Source organism: Ovis aries, chromosome 11, assembly GCF_016772045.2.
Source record: "Ovis aries strain OAR_USU_Benz2616 breed Rambouillet chromosome 11, ARS-UI_Ramb_v3.0, whole genome shotgun sequence".
Classification (NCBI taxonomy): Eukaryota; Metazoa; Chordata; class Mammalia; order Artiodactyla; family Bovidae; genus Ovis; species Ovis aries.
The window spans coordinates 35,452,588-35,467,271 of record NC_056064.1 but is presented as its reverse complement, the minus strand read 5'-3'; the positions used below and the strand labels follow the sequence as shown (position 1 = coordinate 35,467,271).

General features: G+C 37.9%; 1 protein-coding gene across 13 annotated transcripts in view; it reads right to left on the bottom strand.

The window, feature by feature from the left end:
* The window catches only part of SPAG9 (sperm associated antigen 9), a 156,344-nt gene that overhangs the window by 71,009 nt on the left and 70,651 nt on the right, over window positions 1-14,684 (bottom strand). For 7 of the 13 annotated variants that reach the window (XM_004012755.5, XM_004012753.5, XM_042255786.1 and 4 more), the window contains 2 exons: window positions 10,239-10,333; window positions 4,240-4,390 (listed from right to left, as the gene is read on the bottom strand). In XM_004012755.5, coding sequence (XP_004012804.3) covers window positions 4,240-4,390; window positions 10,239-10,333 — 246 coding nt within the window. Of the gene's footprint in view, window positions 1-4,239; window positions 4,391-9,406; window positions 9,728-10,238; window positions 10,334-14,684 lie in introns of those variants that run through there. The other 6 variants (XM_004012752.5, XM_060395527.1, XM_060395528.1 and 3 more) reach the window with 1 other exon arrangement.

Genomic DNA, 14,684 nt, shown 5'->3' with positions numbered 1-14,684 from the left:
GATACCCTTTTACTTTCCTCCAACCACAACTACTTACTTCTTGAGGAACCTACATACTATGTCCTTTTTTCATGAATATAATTCAGTTGGAGGAACAACCTTACCCTAACATTTTTGACCATTTTCAGCCTTAGCTTTTTAACTTTTATTTATTTACTTATGATTTTTGGACTTTGCTGAGTCTTCACAACTATCCGGGCTTTTCTCCAGTTGCAGCAAGCAAGGGCTACCCTCTAGTTTCAGTGCGCAGGATTCTCACTGTGGTGGCGTCTCTTGCTGTAGAGCACGGACTCTAGGGGGCAAGGGCATCAGAAGCTGTGGCACGTGGGCTCAGCAGCTATGGTTCCTGGGCTCTAGAGCACAGGCTCAGCAGTTGTGGCACACAGGCTCAGATGCTCCACAGCACGTGGGATCTCCCCAGATCAGGGATCAGACCCACGTCACCTGCATTGGCAGGCAGATTCTTTACCACTGAGCCACCAGGGAAGTCCCAGTTAGGGACATTCTAAAGAAATGTTTGGTTAAGTCATTTTAAAAATCAATTTTTAAAACAGTATTATACTACTTCAGATAAACTATCTTACCTAGTATATCTGCTCCTCCATCCACATCTCCAATTAGGCCTGAACCACGGAGCCACCAGGGAAGCCCCCAGCCTTAGCATTTTTATAATACATTTTCAACAGCAAATGTCATTTAACATAAGAAGTTTCTTTTTACCAATTTTACCAGAAGCCCCCCAATAAAAAATTTCTGTTAGTGATACAGTATAATACTCTTCTGCTTTCAGCTTTAAACTGATCTCTAAACTAGATTTGAGGACCATCGAAAAGGTGTCAGGTGAAGCTTCAATGTAAGCTGTGGCATTCAGATTGGCCTTGACAGAGTACTACTGGTGGTTAACCTAAGCAGGATACAAATGTGTATGTGGGCAAGCTATAAAGAAAGCAACTGGATGCAAACGTGTGGAGTTGGGAAAAGGCCAAAGAGTAAAATCTGTGACAGCTGCTGGGTGGATGGCACGTACAGACATGAGACTTCAGTTACCTAGATCAAGTAGAGCAGAGGGCTGAGCGTTAAGCCCTGGAGAACTCCAACATCTAGAAGTCCAAAATCAGCAAAGGAAAAGCACCCGGGAAGAATACCAGAGACTGAGGGGTTGAGGGGAGTGGAGAGGGGGTGGGGAGAAGCATCCTGGTGAAAGTGAAAGTGAAAAAAGGCATTTCAAGAAGCAGAGAGTATTCAAATGTATCAAATGCTGCTACAGTGTGGCAAGGGAGTGGGAATTTTTCATGTTTAGAAAGATGGATATTTTGGATAATTGTAAAAAAAAGGCACACTGGTGCAGTAAGTAGAATGAAAGTCTCAGAGGAATAGGATGAACTGAAAAAAAAAACCACATTCTTCAAACATGCTAAAGTCTGTCCCTACCTTGAGGTCTTTACAGATGCTATTTGACCATCCTGAAACACATATTCCTCTGGACCTTTCCATGCACCCGAACATCTTCTTTTCAGGGCACAAGTCACCACTTCCAAGAGAAATTCCTTAACTATCCCTTCTTACTACTATTCTCTAGCCCCTTACTTTGTTTTATAAAAACAGTGCGTAACACTACCTGAAATTCCATGCTTTCATTTATTTGTTTGTGTTGATTTTCCCAACAAAAATACAATAAAAGGAATAAATATGTACAAATACGTTTAAGTTTTTTAAGAACAACATGTATCTTTTTCTAGGTGCACTGGTCTTGGCAGATATTCCATTACAGTTATCTCCTGTTATCTGCAGGGGATTGTTACAGAACTCCCTGTGGATACCAAAATCTACAGATGCTCAAGTTCCTTATATTAAATGGTATAGTATACCTGAAGATATAACCTTGTTGACTATAACTCTCTCACAGTGAGAAATCTGCAATAAAGCAACAAAAAAGGTCCATAAATTTATAATCATGGGCAAATTTCCTTTACGGTCATTCTTCTGCCATGGTTTCCCTGGTCTTCTCACACAACATTTTCACCTTAACCTTATTTCACACACACAAAAATGTGCTAGTAAAATCAATATTACGAGCATACTCTTAATAGAGCTAGGTCAGCAGACCGTTGGAAAACACATGCCAACAGAGATGGCCTAGTCCCACTGCCGTCAGACACGGAAACCAAGGCTAGTGTGTTTGTTCAGTGCAATCCACACGTGAGCTCCAGACCCAGGCTTTTGCAAAGTTAGAGAAAGACATCTGACTAATAACAAAGACTTGAGTAAACAGTAAAATATGTCCTGACTATGAGACATATTTCACAAACTTGTCCCTTTTGGGGTCGGGGGGAGAGGCTGCACTGGGTCTCTGCTGCTACACGTGGGCTTTCTCCAGTTGCAGCAAGCAGGGGCTACTCCCTAATTGCAGTGTGCAGGTGTCTCGCTGTGGTGGCTTCTCTTGTTGTAGAGCATGGGCTCTAGAGCGCACAGGCTTCAGTAGTTGCGGCGCATGACCTCCAGGCTTAGCCGCCCCACAGCATGTGGAATCTTCCCAAACCAGGAGTCTAATCCATTTCCCCTGCACTGGTTGGTGGATTCTTAACCCCTGGACCGCCAGCGGAAGTCCTGTTAAGCCCTTATCTCATTTACTGGCTCCATGTCCACAGTAGAAACAAACTGGATTTTATTTTAGAAACCTCTCTTGGGAACACCTACCTTAGTATCCCTAGGGAGGACACAACTCCCCTGTTCAAATCCATCTGTTAATCAGTTTATAACTAGTCAGAGAATGGAAAAAATGTAAAGTTAGGCCTACTGTTAAAAATACTTTGCAGTGGGAGCAAAGCTACAAAATATTTATTTACTTCTTACTGTTTTGAGCACATTTCAAAGATCAATGAAATGATTCTAAATGCCTCTACCTACTAGAGCTGAGAAACAGACCATTTACGTTATATCAAAAGAATCTATCTAACATCTAAAACAAATAATTCATTTGACAAACATGTTCTGAGAGACCACTATGTGCTAGGCACCTTTTCTAAGTGCTAGGGGCATGGCAGTAAATAAACCCCATGAATTTTACATTCTTAGTGGAGAGAAACAAAATAAACAAGTAAACGACTTCATATTTTAGAGCTATCCTAAGAACTATCTAAGGGGACTTCCCTGATGCTCCAGTGGCTAAGAATCTGAGCTTCCAGTGCAGGGGACCTGGGCTTATTCTTAGCGAACTAGACCCACATGCCACAACTAAATATCCTGTGTGTCACAACTGAGACTCAGTGCAGCCAAATAAATTAAAAACCAATTTTTTTAAAAAAAGAGTTATCTGAGTATTTAAACCATGAAAAGTAATTTCGAGAAAGAGACCAGAAAAAAAGAGATAAAGATGTAAATAACTCAACTGTATTCATTTAGGCGGTCTGTTTGTTTTATGACAGAGTAGATTTTCTAATGTAACAAGGTTCCTTTATAATCAGTTCCCTTTATAAATATTCTACTTTATAAGATATAGACTATAACATCAAATATTTTTAATTATTATCATATCTCCACTCTTAGAATATATTATTATTTATATTTACAACTTATTTTGTAACAAGTTCTTGGTCAAGAATATAATTTATAATGAACTAACACCAGGCCTTTTTAGCTAAACACACATCACTTTTGGATATTGCTTTATGAAGGTTTTGAGGAAGTTGTTATGCTGTTGCTCAGCCGTGTCCGACTCTTTGCTACTGACCCCATGGACTGCAGCCTGCCAGGCTCCTCTATCCATGGAATTTTCCAGGCAAGAATATTGGAGTGGGTTGCCACTTCCTTTTGTTTTTTTTTTTTTTTTTTTAAGTAAAGCCCTATTAAATTGTGAAGCTTTCGAGCAGTGAACTAAGGATTTCAGGTGGCAATGATTTTCAATTCTTAAAAACATAGTTAGGTTCACTGATCACCCCATCCTAAATTCATATAATGTAAATCAAATAGAAACAGCCTAAATGAAATTGAAATGTTGGTCATTAGTATGACAATCAAGATGTAACAACGCTTGATTCTGTTTTCCTATAAAACTTGAAAAATGAGTAATACAAAACAAACTCTTTGGTAAGAGCTCATTTCCAATTTAAAAAAAGCATTAGTTTTACCAAAAAATGTACACATACTATTTCATTTTATTCTCTTCTGGTTGTCTAGCACTTCAATTTGGATAAGAAAGCTTATAAAACAAACTGAAGATTTTCATAGGATAAAGCTTACCTTCAGACTGGTATGAGAACGTGGTTGACTTAATTCCTGAAATTTCCATTGTTCTGATCCAGGGGTCTCACCACCTTTCTGAGTGTCAGGTGTAAGCAATCCGTCTCCAGAAGGTAAAGGGAAAATCCCTAATGATATAGGACGTTCTTTTCTATTTGGAGAGGGCAGAAGAACTAAGCATTAGTTCATTTTTAAGGTTTACTCATCGTGACTGTAAGTAATAAGCCTAGGCTGTCACTGCTTTAGAGTCGTCACTCTTAAATAATATTGTGTGCCTATCTGAACAAGCAGACTTACCAAAGAGAACGGACAAAGTCTCAGAACTTAAACTAAGCCCCAAGAAATCAATTAAGAAAGGCAGTAAAAACAATAGTTTACAAAATCTTAAGTTACTGCTGAGTTCCTTGCTCAGGAAGCAGTCTGTGGTGTGGTTTCACAGCAAGGGGAGCTGCTACAGTTTCACTCATGCTTAGGTCAGCCCTAGGGAACTGCAAATGACCCCCACTCCTGCTTCTCTAGGCTTTCCAATTTCTCATATTAATCCCTAAATACTTACCCAAGTCTCTTTAGGGTGTGTTTTTTCTGCCTTGAGGAAAATGAATACACGGTTTAAATCAGGCCTACTGATTAGTCAAAAGAACACGTACAAAAAAATGTTGCCTGCCATTTCAATCAAGAAAGAACAGAATGCTGTCTGCCATTCAGCCATTAACCACTGTAGCCAGTCTGGATGGAGAGCCCTGAGAGGAATTCAGGATGGAGAAAAACGGGATACTGACTGTAGATAGTTAAGCTGCATATCAAAGAAATAATTTCAGTGAGCCCAGACTCCTCTACCTTCCCAAGCATAGAAAAGCACTAAAATCGTTAACTTGAGATGTCTGCCTTTTGTAATTAGCAAACAGTCCTGAGTACCCGAGGTCCTCCCTTGCTTGTTTGGAACAGTTCCTCAGAGCTATCCGAGAGGCTGCCCTGACAGACTATGGTCCTTAGAAACGTCCCTGAGTAAAGCATAATTCTCAACTTTTAGGTTGGGCTTTTTTGCCTCCAGAGTTTTATCCCCTAAAGTAGGAAAACTCTATTTTTCTACAGGAACTCATATTTTTCTGTATGAGCTCCTTTTCATCATGGTATGTATGACAATCCAACTGTCAGTTTTTCCAAACAAGGATGCCCAAAGATTCTATCAAAAACTGTAGAGTTTCCAATGCTTTGTGGGAAATTTCAGTGAATAAGGGTTTCAATTTTAATAATAGAACTTGAACGAGAAACACATCCTTTGTTAATACAAAGGGTTTTTAAAGAGTAGAAACAAGCCTGGTTCTTCCTGGGTCATTAACTCAAACAGAAATTCTCTAGAAACCAGACACTAAAGGTTTGGAGCTTCTAGTAAAACTGTAAGAACAGGAACACTGAGGTTATACATAAAAGTTGGAAAATATTCAGTTTTGCGAAATAAATCTTTATTCTGTAAGCTTATCTTTATACCAAGAAACTTTAAGCCACTTTTGAAATGTGCCCTCATTGAACACAAAGGGTACATTGCTTTCATTCCTAATAACAATCAGGAAGAATTAGTACAACTGTCAAACACCTTAAAGATTAGGTGAAGCAAAAGGGTTGAGAGATTGTATTCTATTAAAGTTGTATGCACAAAGAAACAGAACAGGACTTTTCTCTATCAGAGTTAACTACTCATCACTTCTTCACACTTAGGGTACTTTTCCTATTTGATTTGGGAGAAAAATTCAAACACACATAGGCAGCACAATGAAAGGTTAGATCTTAAAACCAATGTAAGCTTGTTATGACAAGCTTAGGTTATCTGCCAGAACCACCAAATTACACAGCAGTCAGCTATTCTGTTTAATTCCCAACTGCTGGTTCAGGAAAAAAGCTTTCATAAGTCCAGAGCAAAAAGAGGCATTATTTATTATATCCTTACTGGATAATACAGAACACATTATATACATAAATATTTCCACTTATTGTAGAACCTGTTCTTTCTTGAGCATGACTCACCCCTTTTCTGCTTGATTTTAAAATGCCCTTTATTTCATCAAACGATGGTGACAATGACCAGAAATTCGGGACAGGCAACATATTTTGGGAACTGAAAATCTAAGGATCTTAGACTTACTAGATTACTTATTCTTTTTAACATATCTTGATGACTTAAGCAAAAAAAGTGACCAAGAATTTAATCAGATGGAATTTAATGGAACGCTCTCTGACCCCAAATGCAAAGAAAAGTAATACAAACTTCATTCGAATTTATCACACTGCCAACAGAAATAAAAACACAGGCCAGTCATGAGAGTTATATTCCTTTATGAATGAGAACACAATCATTTTTCACACATGTCAAACACTGGAAAAGTGTAAAACTACTGGAGGAAGGAGTCAGCTTGGAGTCCAAGCTTTACTTTTCCATTTCTGTTAACTACAAAATCTACAGTTGAAAATACGAGTAGAATTCAAATCTTTACATTGCTTTTATTTTCCTCCAGAAACTGCTCTACAGAAGGGGAACTTTTCTTCAGAAACTGATAGCTATCAAGAGGGTCAATGATGCTCTAGGTTATACTGTTTCAACTCTGGAAAAATAGTATTACTACACACCACTCTTCCCTCCTTTTCTTACTGACTTGGAGGGAGGGAGGACATATAATAATGCATGTTAGTTTGAGTCCTATTTTCAAAAGGAAACCCTGAAAAGACAACATTAGGTCCTGTATGTATACTGGTATGTATATTTGATACTCTCTATATTAAATATATTATATATTTATATAAATTAACTATATATTTAACTATATATTAAATGTTTCAGTAAAACTCACATAAGAAACCAAAGAATGAAAATACATGTGGGAAAATATCAAGTGGCAGATTTAAACACCAGGTGTTTTAATAATGATACTACTGTCAAGAAACGAAGCTATCAGAATCAGCCATCAGAATCCTCATTACATCTATTTTTTAAACTCATACATCCATTTTTAAATTGGTTATTTAAATGTTATCTACTTGCATAAATAACTTCACAAATATGTCTTTAAATATTTTTATTTCCATTTAAAACAAATAATCATTAATAAAATCTACTATACATATATATAAAGAACAGTAAAAAGATTACATTTGTTCAACACCCACCAATGTGGCAAGCACTGAAATGGATAATTTATTTACATATTCTCATTTAATCCTCACAAGGAAATAAGAATTATTTTCCCTGTTTTCAGATTAGGAAAAGTGATGCTCAGAGACTTTGGGGACTAGTAATTGGAAGAAATGGGATTCAAAGTCAGGCCTGTTTTGACTCCAAGACCCATGTACATTTCCTGGAACTATTACTTTTTGACAACGGCGCTTCAGTCACGTTTGAGTCTTTGCAACCCTATGGACTGTAGCCTATCAGTTTCCTCTGTCCATGGGATTCCCCCAGCCAAAATACTGGAGATCTGGATTGCCACACCATCCTCCAGGGGATACGTCCGACCCAGGGATTGAACTCCTCTCTCTTAAGCCTCCTGCACTGGCAGGTGGGTGCTTTACCACTAGCACCAGCTGGGAAGCCAATCTTAATATTAAAGACTTTGATATATTTCTTCAGTCAGATCAACAGCGACTTTTATGTCAAGAAACTCTTTGAGTTTAATCATAAGTTATTTTATGAATAAAATAGCTAGAGCTGATATAGTTTTACTAAAAATGGAGTAAATATAAATGATTATGAAAATTATTTACTTGTTTAATTTACAATATATCTTTAACTGATTAAATACAAAATAATCATCTCACGAATTTTTAAAATGACTCAATGGGTAAGAAGCTCAAAGGAGGAAACTCGGGTACAGAGATTAAGTAATTTGCCAAAAGTCCCATAACTCATGTGTGGCAGAGCATTTGTAGCCTGGTAGTCCAACTCTGAACCTCTTATCCACTGCATATTACTGCCTTCATAAATGGAACTGAAACCTAGGACAGCCCTTTAAAATTAATCTTACTTTAATAGTCTATATGTTCTCGAGTTTCAATTTCCTAAAAGCCGATATATACATACACACAAATCCTTTATGTACTAAAATGCACACAAAGCAAAGAGATTGCTCGCAGTTTTTATAAAATCAGGAAAAAAATAAATAAATGACCAAGTTTTAAGACCACAGATGAAATTAAATTCTGGACCTTAAACTAATGTTGAACATGAGGATGAGGGAACTTACTACTTTAATTTCTCTTTAAGTCCACAATTAGGAGTTGAGTTTTAACTAAACATTTACATAATAAAAGCTATACATTAAGAACCTTCATTTAAAAACCACACACAAAGCAGAAATCTCAACAAATCAAATTTTTATCTTGGTGAGTTAGAAAACAAAAGAAACCACAACATTAAAACTCTAAAATATAGAAAATGGTTCTTAGAGCATGCAAGTACAGTGACCAGCAGAAACGCTACAGAGATTAATGATATCCCCACAAGCAGGCATGGATATCTGTTACCCAAGTCTACAAAGAAAAGGCAACATCTGACAAAACAATAGTGAATAGGCTTTGTAAAGCTTTCCAACTTTGATGCATAAATAATTGGGAGAAAAATGAATTCCTTGCCCTAAAAGGTTGAAATCCTTTCACTTCAAATATATTTTGCTGTAGGAGGAAAATATTTAAATTGTCAGTTCCCATGAACTGCTATCAAAAACTGCAAAAAGGATGCCTGAACCTCTAACACTCTAAGGATCACTGGAACAAAATAAACACCTATGGCCTGTGTCTAATCAACTACAAGTCCCACCATAAAGATATTTGCTTCTAAATGCTCAGATGCTCTGATGCAGAGGTGTAAATTTGGACCCAATGCTCTACTCCTATTTTCCCTTTACTGGTTGAACCCTCTGCTTAAAACAAGACCACTCTGACCTTGTATTTGTGTATAAGCACAATCTAAAAATCCTTTTCTTAAGTGGGTGGTTTCCAAACACAAAGCATATCCCTAAGCGACAGCCTATAAATTACTATATGTAAGAATAGAAGTCTTAGCTTCAGGCCATTTTCCATTGTTTCAATCTGCAACATGAATGGTTACAAAGAAGACCCATAAAGCTAAAAATAAAAGAAAAACCAACTAAAAAAGGACTTCTAAGAGAGACTGAAGTACCTGAGTATCCTTGGTAGGTTCTGCGTCAAAGCTGGCACTCCGGTAGAAATAGAAAAGTGCACAAGCAGCAAAACGGAGAGAGATACTAAGATAGCAGAATTAATGACCACCGCCCCGCCAACAAAGCCAAACACAAACAGCAGCATGCATCCAGGACTCATGGCGCTGTGCTGGCATGGTGAAACACCCGAACCAGGAGGCCTACACGGGGGCCAAAGGGGTATCTTTGTAGTGAGGATCTGTCATTCAGCTGCTGCCACAAAAACAATGCCATCAGCAGCAGCTTTCCACTCCATCCTGCTGCAGCTCCGAAGCGCTGACGTCATCCTGCTCTCACAGCCTCATAACCATAGAGCTGCTGCTCCTAGCATTTATGCAGCAATCCAGAGCAGAGGCCAGCCTATTAACTATTTTCCTCCCCACTAACAGGCCTGGCTCAGCTCATTGGCTACAATGCTTGGAGATCTACATAATTTATTCACACTCCTACATCAAACAGAAGTCTAGCTAACCCTTTTAAACATGCCTCTCTATAGCAAAAATGACTTTTAAACCAATTATACAGGAGAATTGAAAAAATTTACAGCATTCTGACAAATGAAAATTTTAAACCTACTACAATCTTTGTTAAGTATCAGGAAACAATGGCTATCAATTTACCTTTTCATTAGTGAAAGCTGTTTTGTTTTTCTATGCTACCCCCTCCTATAGCATTCCAACTACAGCAGGGAGAGAGCTAACTATTGTTTGAGGATTAAAGAACAGAGAGAAATAGAAACAGATTATTTTATTTTCCTTTTTCCCAAGGCAAAAATGTATAAAAAAAGCTTACCTAATTCTACTATGAGCTGTGGATTCTAGTTGATCACTCCCTGAGATCTGATGAAGTTTTGTTCTTTCTAAGTGTTCCATATAATTATGGATCATCTATTTTGAAGAAACAAAAGAATACACAAAATTTTAAGACTAATACCTGGAAAAAAAGTTAACATTTTAACAAGGGAAACCTTTTCATATAAATTTCTTATTTATCGGACTACCCATGTTCCATATAAAAGAATATTAAGAATGAAATTTTATTTTATTCTCAAAGGGATAGGCAAATGCTTACACTTAAGGATGCTAGAGTCCAGAAAAGTAGCCAACATTTTGCTTAACATAGCAAAAAATTTTTACAATACGTAATGCTATTAAATAAGTCTGACATAAATAACACAAATTAGATATAGACATTGGGAAGGAAGTGACAAGAGATTACTGATTAAAGGGGACAGATGACACTTGAGAAATCCATGGCTAAAGTGGGAAACAACGAAGAAATTAACTTGAAACTTGAGTAAAGATAATTTTCAATTTAATACCAAGATATTTATTTATTTTTGCTACAGATTTAGTTCAAAGAATGCTAAAATATTCTCTCCTATGTTAGACTGCTAACTTACTGGAATCATTACTTAATATAATCATATAAAAATGGCAGCAAACTTAAATGAAAAAAACAGAGCACATTAACTCTTTAATAAGGAACCATAAGACACAAGCTGAATATGGCAGTGAAAACTTCAAGAATATCAAGTGTAAAACCTGCCAAGAAATTCTACAGTCTGATCTGACTCCTTTATTTTTTTTGGCTGCACTGGGCCTTAGTTTCAGCACGTGGGGTTTAGTTCCCTGACCAGAGATCGAATTCAGGCCCGCTGCATTGGGAGCATGGAGTCTTAGTCACCGGACCAACAGGAAAGTCCCTCATTTGATTCTTGATATAGTTCCACTTTTAAGAGACCCAAAACTGGTATTAAAACATTTGAAATGTAACAATTTCAGTCATAAAATCAAAAAGACTTTGCTAGATATTGACGTGATTTGAATAAGAAAAAAATGAATACGAAAAGTTACGTTAGCAATTTCAGTTCAGTTCAGTTGCTCAGTCCTGTCTGACTCTTTGCGACCACATGGACTGAAACACGCCAGGCTTCCCCTGTCCATCACCAACTCCCAGAGCCTGCTCAAACTCATGTCCATTGAGTCGGTGATGCCACCCAACCATCTCATCCTCTGTCATCCCCTTCTCCTCCTGCCTTCAATCTTTCCCAGAATCAGGGTCTTTTCCAATGAGTCAGTTCTTTGCATCACGTAGCCAAAGTATTGGCGCTTCAGCTTCAGCAGCAGTCTTTCCAATGAATATTCAGGACTGATTTCCTTTGGGATGGACTGGTTTGATCTCCCTGCAGTTCAAGGGACTCTCAAGAGTCTTCTCCAACACCACAGTTCAAAAGCATCAATTCTTCAGCGTTCAGCTTTCTCTATGGTCCAACCCTCACATCCATACATGACTACTGGAAAAAACATAGCTTTGACTGGACAGACCTTTGTTGGAAAAGGAATGTCTCTGCTTTTTCATATGCCGTCTAGGTTTGTCATTGCTTTTTTTCCCAAGGAGCAAGTGTCTTTTATTTTCACAGCTGCAGTTAACATCCACAATGAGTTTGGAGACCAAGAAAACAAAGTCTGCCACTGTTTCCATTGTATCTCTATTTGCCATGACATGCTGGATCCAGATGCCATGATCTTAGTTTTTAGAATGCTGGTTTTAAGGCAGCATTTTCACTCATTCTCCTCTTTCACTTTCATCAGTTCCTCTTCACTTTCTGTCATAAGGGTGGTGTCATTTGCTTAACTGAGGTTGTTGATATTTCTCCCAGAAATCTTTGACTCCAACCTGTGCTTCATCCAGTCCGGCATTTCTCATGATGTACTCTGCATATAAGTCAAATAAGCAGGGTGACAATATACAGCCTTGATGAACTCTTTTCCAAATTTGGAACCAGTCTGTTATTCCATGTCCGGTTCTAACTGCTGCTTCTTGATCTGCATACATGTTTCTCAGGAGGCAGGTACGGTGGTCTGGTATTCCCATCTCTTGAAGAATTTTCCATCGTTTGTTGTGATCAACACACTGAAAGGCTTTATCATAGTCAATGAAGCAGAAGTAGATCCTTTTCTGGAATTTTCTTGCTGTTTCTATGATCCAGTGGATACTGGCAATTTGATATCTGGTTCCTCTCCCTTTTCTAAATACAGCTTAAACATTTGGTCAGATCACATAGTGTAGAAGCTTAGCTTGGAGAATTCTGAGCAGTACTTTGCTAGCATGTGAGATGAGTGCAATTGCGTGGTAGCTTGAACGTTTTGAACATTTAGTTTGAACATTGCCTTTCTTTGGGAATGGAATGAAAACTGAGCTTTTCTAGTGGTGGCCACTGCTGAGTTTTCCGAATTTGCTGGCATACCGAGTGTGGTACTTTTACAGCATCATCTTTTAGGATATGAAATAGCTCAACTGGAATTCCATCACCTCCACCAGCTTTGTTCGAAGTGATGCTTCCTAAGGTCCACTTGACTTCACACTCCAAGATGTCTGGCTCTAGGTGAGGGATCACACCATTGTGGTTATCTGGGTCATAAAGATCTTTTTTGTATAGTTCTTGTGAATTCTTTTTTGTATAGTTCTTGTGTATTCTTGCCACGTCATCTTATTATCTTCTGCTTCTGTTAGGTCCATACCATTTCTGTCCTTTATTGTGCCCACCTTTGCATGAAATGTTCCCTTAGTATCTCTAATTTTCTTGAAGAGATCTCTAGTCTTTCCCATTCTATTGTTTTCCTCTATTTCTTTCCACTGATCACTTAGGAAAGTTTTCTTACCTCTCCTTCCTATTCTTTGGAACTCTGCATTCAAATGGGTATATCTTTCCTTTTCTCCTTTGCCTTTAGTTTCTCTTCTTTTCTCAGCTGTTTGTAAGGCCTCCTCAGACAACCATTTTGCCTTTTTCTTGGGGATGCTCTTGATCACTGCTTCCTGTACAATGTTATAAACATCCATCCATAGTTCTTCAGGCACTCTGTTAAATCTAATCCCTTGAATCTATTTGTCACTTCCACTGTATAATCATAAGGGATCTGATTCAGGTCATACCTGAAAGGTCTAATGGTTTTCCCTACTTTCTTCAATTTAGGTCTGAATTTTACAATAAGGAGTTTATGATCTGAGCCATAGTCAGCTCCTGGTTTTGTTTTTGCTGTTGTAAAGAGCTTCTCCATCTTTGGCTGCAAAGAATATAATTAATCTGATTTCAGTACTGACCATCTGGTAATGTCTATGTGTAGAGCCATCTTTTGTATTGTTGCAAGAGGGTATTTGCAATGACCGGTGCGTTCTCTTGGCAAAACTCTGTGTTAGCCTTTGCCCTGCTTCATTTTTGTACTCCAAGGCCAAACTTGCCTGTTACTCCAGGTATCTCTCCTACTTCTACATTCCAGTACCCAGTGATGAAAAGGACATCTTTTTTTGGTGTTAGTTCTAGAAGGTCTTGTAGGTCTTCATAGAACCGTTCAGCTTCTTTGGCATTAGTGGTTGGGGCAAAGACTTGGATTACTGTGATATAGAATGGTTTGCCTTGGAAACAAACAGAATATTCTGTCATTTTTGAGACTGCACCCAACTACTGTATTTTGGACTCTTTTCTTGACTATGAGAGCTACTCCATTTCTTCTAAGGGATTCTTGCCTACAGTAGTAGATATAAGGTCATCTGAATGAAATTCACCCATTCCAGCCCATTTTAGTTCACTGATTCCTAAAATGTCAATGTTCACTCTTACCATCTCTTGTTTGACCACTTCCAATTTTCCTTGATTCATGGACCTAACATTCCAGGTTCCTATGCAATATTGTTCTTTACAGCATCAGATTTTACTTCCATCACCAGTCATATCCACAACTGGATTTGTTTTTGCTTTGGCTCAGACTCTTCAATATTTCTGGAGCTATTTCTCCACTCTTCTTCAGTAGCATAGTAAGCACCTACCAACCTGGGGAATACATCTTCCAGTGTCATATCTTTTTGCCTTTTCATATTGTTCATACTGTGGCTATTGTGACTAGTGCTGCTATAAACATAGGAGTGCATGTATCTTTTTGAATTACAGCTTTGTCTGAATATATTCCCAGAAGTGGGATTGCTGGATCATATGATAATTCTATTTTTAGTTTTCGGGGAACCTCCATACTGTTTTCCACAGTGGCTACACCAACTTACATTTCCACTATTTAAGGAATGTAAATATCAAGAGTAGGCAAGAAAAGGAGAATATTCCTAGAATTCTTAAAATTACAGCATGGAATAGCTTTGTAAGTTGCTAAACTTTAGCTGCATGAAGATAGGTTTCAACCTCAAATAACTTAAAATATGCATTGTAGCAATATTAAAAGGATAGCT